We start from the raw sequence: 7,294 nt of genomic DNA on the forward strand, positions 1-7,294 counted from the left end.
TAGTTAATAAGTGATTCATCTCACAAATTTATTTACTAAATGTTTTGTTCATATCTTGTTATTTTCTTCTCTTGTTTTGAATTGACTTAAAGTAGTAATTTCACCTAAAGACGCGTATACGCCATAGAAAAGTAGTCTAATATAAATTCTACAACAAGTAGGAGGTTGTTTTCGTTCTTGTCATAGTTTGACGTAATTTTTAAATATGAAAACCAACACAAAAGAATAATTCTAATTTTTAATTTTCAGACCTTGCGATCATTTAGAATTTTATTATTATTTTAATTAGACAGAGTAAGAGTAGTAAATTTGGGTTATACAATTAAACATAATTATTAAAATCTTAGTCATGTAATATTTAAAAAAGAAAAACACTTGTTTGTTTCAATCTTAACAAGATAAGATCAACAATTAATTAGTATTTATTTATCTCATTTTTTATTAGAAAGGGTCTTTTGTTTAACTAAATATATTTCATACAAAAGATAAAAATGAAGTTATTTGAGTAACGTTACTTGGCTCAATAATTATCATACTAGAGATGAGTGAAGTAATTTGCTACAAAGTGAAGCAGCTAGGAATTAAATCTGCATTCCACTATAACGCTAATTGACTAAGCAACATGCAGTTTTGACCATAAGACACAACAAGGTAACAACGAATACATTTATAGAACAAGCCACATGAAAAATGTGGACCATAGTGTTAGAGTAAACGAGGCACAGACATTAGTTGCTAGCATAACAATGGAACATTCTGTTTCACCAGCTCCAAATAATTGAGTAATTGTACCTTGCAGAGTCACAAAGTAAATATAAGTAAAAGTGAAATGATTGAGAGATTTTGGTACGCCTAATTAATCATCTAAAGCAATTAATTAGTATATGAAACGCTAAATTTTTCAATATTAATCTTAATGAACTTACTTATGCCTATTGCAGGTGGAAGAGCGTATTGAAGGAGTAAAATAAAGTGGTATAATGGATCTTGGTGGATAATGCCAAAACGAATTGCACCTTTTACAATGACAACACCTAAAATTGGTAAGGCCATGTACCTAACCACGATGATCCCCACAAGAAGTGAAACCTTCAGTTCTGACCGTTTAAACCCTGAATGAAATTCATATTTTTCTTCAAAACGCAAAGATGAAAACGAACATTAAAAGATGATGTTGGTTAATACCATTCAGAAGATTTGCTCCAACTAACAAAGTCATTGCTGGAATGCATGCGTCCCTGCAAAATGTTTGTCATATAACAATAACAATAATAATTCATTTTCTTAATTACTTGGATCATGACATAGTAATACATTTTTGGTTCCATAGTATTTTGATTCTAACATTATAGTTACCGAATCAGATAAAGCAAATTTAAAGAGGCTGAGTCTTTTACAAGAGGAGGCAACTTACCCCAGCAAGGATGCAGAGTCTTCAACCACACGAAAAGGAGCATCATCACCAACAAACATCTTTTGGAAAGGAGGAACTACACCGATTATTAGTCCTAGAATCTACATATACCAAAAACCACCGTTGTCACTAAATAAGATGGTTTCAGTAACGCTAATAGTGATATATCAATACATGATTTAGTCAATAATCAGAATTGCATCATGATTCAAACCCTGAACCAAGGGATACAAATAACTTCCACCTCCATTACAAATTTGAACTAAGTTATAACGTTGACTTCTCTAGCATGCTTTCTTGTTGATATGTTAAGAATCATACACCATAACTAGAAAAGAATTATTATTATTTTTTTCTAAAATAGAGTAATTTTAAAATTGTATTAGTCATTGCATTTCAACTTAAAGTTGTCAGATTAATATTTTGTAAACTCAAATGCACCAAGTGAATTTGATCAATACAATTTTAAAATTATTTTATTTAAAAAAATATTTCTCTTTCTAAATTATAATCTTATGATTGTGAACGTATTATTACTCTTAACCAAATGAATCAAACGAAAGTTAGTGCAGTTCTGAAGGACTGAAATCGTCTAAATTTAGCTTCTATTATTCATTGGACATGGATAAACAAAAGGGGGATAAAGAAAAAAAAGAAAATAAGAAAATAATTACCGATCCCATTGTTGGAGGTGCTAATAGAATCTTCAAATTGAGCCTTTTTACTAATGTTTTTAATGGTTTAATAATCTGGTTTTCTTTTGATACCTGTAAAAAAATGGAAATTGTTATTTGACATGGTGCTGTAGAAATATCTGAAAGGCAACACGTGGGATGTCAATTTGCAAAAGTGTGTTAGATATGATTGGTGGAGTAGAACACAGGTGAAGTTGAAGTGCACATATAAGGTGTCCATATTTCCAAATATATCAGAAGACAGACCGTATCACTTTTAAACTGAGTGACAAGATCATTGGTGTGTGCTGCAGTAACCTCTGGTGTACTTGAATGGTTTTCGAGATCTGCTTCTATGGCTGACACTGGACCAACTGTGGAATTATCAACCTTGTTCACGTTGAAATTCCGGCACGAATATACGCGGATAATGTGGTACACGAAAGTCCAAATGTAGATGTTTGATATCTGGTAAACCAAATTAGAGAATGGAAAAAATCTTAATTGAAAACACTGTTATGTTTTGTGTAGTCAATTATAGTAACGAGGGAGGTTAGATTGCCTTACTGCCATGGACAAAGAGGCATATGCCATCCCTTTTTTATTACATACATCCACAGCTCCAAAAGGTGTACCACTATCCTTGCACACTGCTGGAATTATGATGAGAGGCATATTCCCTAGATTTCCTGTACACATCAATCAAATCTATAACAGTGAGAAAATTAAATTTGTATGAACAATGGCTTCATCTGATCTATCAAATTAACTATTCAAAACAGCAAGTGAACTACCAGCAGCACAACACCCTAACACAAGGCCTTGCATATCAGAAGCTGCTTTAGTTATTTTCAAGCACAACCATCCTAGTGCTGTCCCAATGATAAACGTGAAAAGAATATTCAATGGCATGAACCACCTTCAAAGTTCATAAAAGCATATCAGCTAGACCAATGAAAGACAAAAATTGAAAATTCAGAGTGGCAAGAAAGCAACCTACACCAAAACCAGGCTCTCAAATGTTATGGTTTTAGCCAGGATGCTGCAAACAAGAGCCGGAGTGAAGACAAAGTATACTAGCTGTAAGAAAAAAGTCATTTAGTTCTTGATGTCTACCTCCACCTCGTATAATCATTTTATAAGATAATATTTGCATCGCATAATTTGTGAGATAAAGAGAAACATAGATTATACCAAAAAAGGAAAGAAAGGAGACAAATTAAACATACGGCATTCAAGTGGTTCCTAGCAGCACTCTCCCTCAGTAAATTAAAGCGTTGGAGACCAAGAAATGTGCCAAGACCAGTAACGAGGAGCACCTTCAGAACTGGCACTAGTGCAGTTGTGAAGAGCTTCCAGAAATCCATTGTCTTCTTTCTTTACACTATGCGAGGGTGAAAATAATATGTTTGATGAGGTTACCAATTTATAGTTGTATGCGAATCAAAACTCTGCATGTGTAAGACAAACATCATGCTTCCGTAATGACGATTTTGCGTGGCTCTTGAAACCATCTAACAAACAATTAATATCTAAACAATATTCTATCGCACTGGCAGCTGCAGAGGAGTGATACCCGACCTGTTTTTAATAAATTGGGAAGAACGGAGAACCCCACAAACTAAAGTACTTTCACTGATTTAACTTCTGTTAGCTTTCCCTCTGTTCAAATTCCAGCACCAACACCAACGGTGAATAAATACCGATAGAGAAATTGTATGTGTGGGTTAGTTGAAACTACTGGAGAGTGACCGAGTTAATAAGTTAGTATGCTTTTGTTTTTAGTCATTTAATCCTTTCTAAAAATAAGTTTGAAAAATTTCTTAACCAGCTTTTTGGAATTTTCAGACAATGATTCTTGAAACACAATTTTCAAATCAAAATTTTCAATACACATAAAATACATTTCAGAATAATTTTTTAGGAGTAGAATTTTCAGAATGTTAGATATAATACTGGGAGTGTTGTTACTTAGCTGTTAGTTTCTGTGTAGTGGATCATTTACATTGGTTCTTCCCATATATAACTACAGGTTCAGCCCTATGTAATATTACTTTTACTGAATAATATTCACTTTTACAGTTTCACCTTTACTCATCTTCTTCATCTTACATTGTATCAAGAGCAGGTTCATTTTTTTCTTGAATCTGATCATGTCTTCTTCATCTTCTCCTGCTTCCGATAACGAAACGCCTTCATCCTCTTCCTCTCCTTCTTCTCAACTTCATACCTTTCCTACGTCTCTCTCCCTGAAACTCACCGATGACAACTTCTTGATTTGGACTCAACAGGTTCTTGCGTAGGTCGAAGGTCTCAATTTACTCAAATTGTTGGAATCGTCTTCCACTCCTTCGTCGTTTCTCTCTTCTGGTAAAGAGAACCCTAATTCCCTTTTTCTTCTACATAAACAACAAGATAATCTTCTGGTTGCTTGGTTGTTGGCTTCTATGTCGAGTTCTTAGTTAACCAAAATGGTGGGTTTACGATCGGCTTATCAAATTTGGGACAAGCTGAATGTCTACTTTGCGTCCAATACCCGTGCACGAGTTCGCAAGCTCAAAACCCAGTTGAAAACCCCTAAGCGGGATCGATCTATCAGCATTTATCTTCTTGACATCAAGCGGGTTATCGATTCTCTTGCGGCTGTTTGCTCTTAGGTTTCCACAGAAGATCATCTTGAAGCCATCTTGGATGGTCTTCCTGAGGAGTATGATTTGTTCATCACCTCTGTCACGTCCCGTCTTGATCCCTACACTGTTGAGGACATTGAAGCTTTGCTCCTGGCTCAAGAAGAGAGGTTTGACAAACATAAGTCTCTTTATCGACCTTTCATTCAAGCTAATACTGCATCCACTCAATGGAACCCTTCGGCCCCTTCACGATCTTCGTTTCGTGGAACCAATTTGCGTGGCGGCCGTGGCTCTGCCCGTCATTCCTTCAATAAACGACAACCACAGTTTCGAGATTCACAAAAGAGTTCATGGAGTGGGGTTTTCGATTCTTCTTCTTCTCAACCTCTTTGGGTTCAATGCCAACTCTGTTTTAAATTTGGCCACACTACTCTTCATTGCTGGCACAGGTCTGCTCCTATTTTACCATCCAATATTTCTGCTAATACTGCCCATTTTCAGTCTTCCTCTGTAGGTGACCCTGAACCTTCAATTTTGGGAACCCCTTCCATCGTCACTGACCCCCTGTGGTATCCCGATAGCGGCGCCACTCATCATATCACGCATGATTCCTCTATCTTCTCCAAGAAAATGAACTATTCTGGTAATGATACTGTGCAACTGGGAAATGGGTCAGGTATGCATATTCAACATCTTGGTTCTTCTTCTCTGTGTTCTTCTGATTCTAATGCTTCCTTTCGTTTACATAACCTTTTGCATGTTCCTTCCATTAACAAAAATCTTATTAGTGTCTCTAAGTTTGCATGTGATAATAATGTGTTCTTTGAATTTTATCCTAATCAGTGCTTTGTCAAAAATCAGGATACTAAGGAGATTCTTCTCCAAGGAAACATACGTGATGGCTTGTATGTTTTTCCCTCATTACATCGCTCTTTGCTACCCTATGTGAATACTAGTTCTCACAACTCTGTTATGACTCCGTATGAATTGTGGCATAAAAGACTTGGTCAAGCTTCATCTAGGACTGTTCAATGTGTAATGCGAATGAACAATATATTGTGTAATAAAAATTCTTCCTTTTGTGATTCGTGTGTTATTGCCAAAAGTCATCAATTGTCTTTTTCTCTTTCACACACTGTTTATACTGCTTCTCTTCAGTTAGTTTTGGTTGATATTTGGGGTCCCTCCCATGTTACTGCGTGTGATGGATCTATGTATTACATTACTTTTCTTGATGCTTTTTCTAGGTATACTTGGTTGTATCTTATAACTTCAAAATCTCAAGCTACTGCTGTCTTTTTGCGTTTCAAATTACTTGCTGAAAAACAAATTGGTTTTCTCATCAAAAGTCTTCAAACTGATAATGCTAAGGAGTTTATTTCCTTAACAAAAATCTTGTATGATCATGGTATTTCTCATCGTTTTACTTGTCCACATACTCACGAACAAAATGGATCTATCGAACGCAAACATCTTCATGTTGCTGAAACAGGTTTGGCTCTTCTTTCTACTGCTGCTCTTCCTCTTAAATTTTGGGGTGAGGCTTTTATCTCTGATGTTCATATTATTAATCTTTTACCAACGCCTGTTTTAGATAATATAAGTCCTCAAGAAAAGTTGTTTTCATCTAAACCTGATTATACCTTTCTTCGTATTTTTGGGTGTGCATGTTATCCTCTTTTGCGTCCTTATAATCAACATAAGTTTGATTTTAAGTCATCTTTGTGTTTATTTCTTGGTTATAACAGTACACACAAAGGGTATGTTTGCCTAACTCCGTCTGGGAAGACTATCATCTCAAGACATGTGATTTCCAATGAATATTTGTTTCCTTTTTCCAAACATGATAATCCTTTTGTTATTCATAATGAGAGTAATACTACTGCTTCTTCCTTTTCTTCTTTACCTATAACTGTGGTTTCTTTTCCTAATTGTTCCTCTCCTACAACTACACCCACTCAATCATCACCTATATCTACTGCTAATAATCATTGTTAGACTACTTCTCCTATTCCAGTTACCAATCTTCATCCCATGGTAACTCGTGCTAAGGCAGGTATATCTAAACCCAAAATTCTCCATACTGTTGTGACTAATGACTTTTTTCAGCCGTCCACCTACAAACAAGCTATGAAACATCCCCAATGGCTTCGTGCAATGCAATCTGAATATCATGCTCTTGTTCAAAATAACACCTGGACTCTTACTTCTTTGCCTGCTGGTGCAAATTTAGTTGGTTGTAAATGGGTTTTCAAACTGAAATACAACTCTGATGGGTCTCTTCAACGCTACAAAGCTCGGCTTGTAGCCAAAGGCTTTCAACAATCTGAAGGTTGTGATTTATTGATACTTTTAGCCCTGTCATCAAGCCAACCATTATTCAAATTGTCTTGACTATTGCACTAACCTCACGGTGACCAATTCATCAAATTGATATTAACAATGCATTTCTCCATGGTGACGTATCATCTCCTGTCTACATGCAACAACCACCTGGATTCTCCACTGACTCTGCTCTTGTTTGTCGACTGAATAAAGCCATATACGGTCTCAAATAGGCACCTCGTGCCTGGTTT

The 7,294-nt window shown here is 35.6% G+C and overlaps 1 protein-coding gene across 7 annotated transcripts; it reads right to left on the reverse strand.

The window, feature by feature from the left end:
• Nucleotides 1-554: 554 nt before the first annotated feature.
• On the reverse strand, nucleotides 555-3,503 carry LOC137832536 (protein PIN-LIKES 3-like). Of its 7 annotated transcripts, none has more exons than XM_068640761.1 (10): nucleotides 3,318-3,503; nucleotides 3,089-3,168; nucleotides 2,883-3,007; nucleotides 2,656-2,777; nucleotides 2,356-2,556; nucleotides 2,089-2,181; nucleotides 1,415-1,515; nucleotides 1,186-1,238; nucleotides 927-1,097; nucleotides 555-792 (listed from the first exon to the last, which is right to left on the reverse strand). In XM_068640761.1, the coding sequence occupies exons 1-10, from the start codon at nucleotides 3,453-3,455 to the stop codon at nucleotides 668-670; spliced, it is 1,209 nt and encodes a 402-aa protein (XP_068496862.1). In that variant the 5' UTR covers nucleotides 3,456-3,503; the 3' UTR covers nucleotides 555-667. The 7 variants fall into 7 exon arrangements, with proteins under 7 accessions (XP_068496862.1, XP_068496894.1, XP_068496879.1 ...); XM_068640793.1 differs by having other exon boundaries at nucleotides 1,058-1,112; XM_068640778.1 differs by having other exon boundaries at nucleotides 1,058-1,133.
• Between the last annotated feature and the right edge of the window lie 3,791 nt (nucleotides 3,504-7,294).

Source organism: Phaseolus vulgaris, chromosome 11 (assembly GCF_000499845.2).
Source record: "Phaseolus vulgaris cultivar G19833 chromosome 11, P. vulgaris v2.0, whole genome shotgun sequence".
NCBI lineage: Eukaryota > Viridiplantae > Streptophyta > Magnoliopsida > Fabales > Fabaceae > Phaseolus > Phaseolus vulgaris.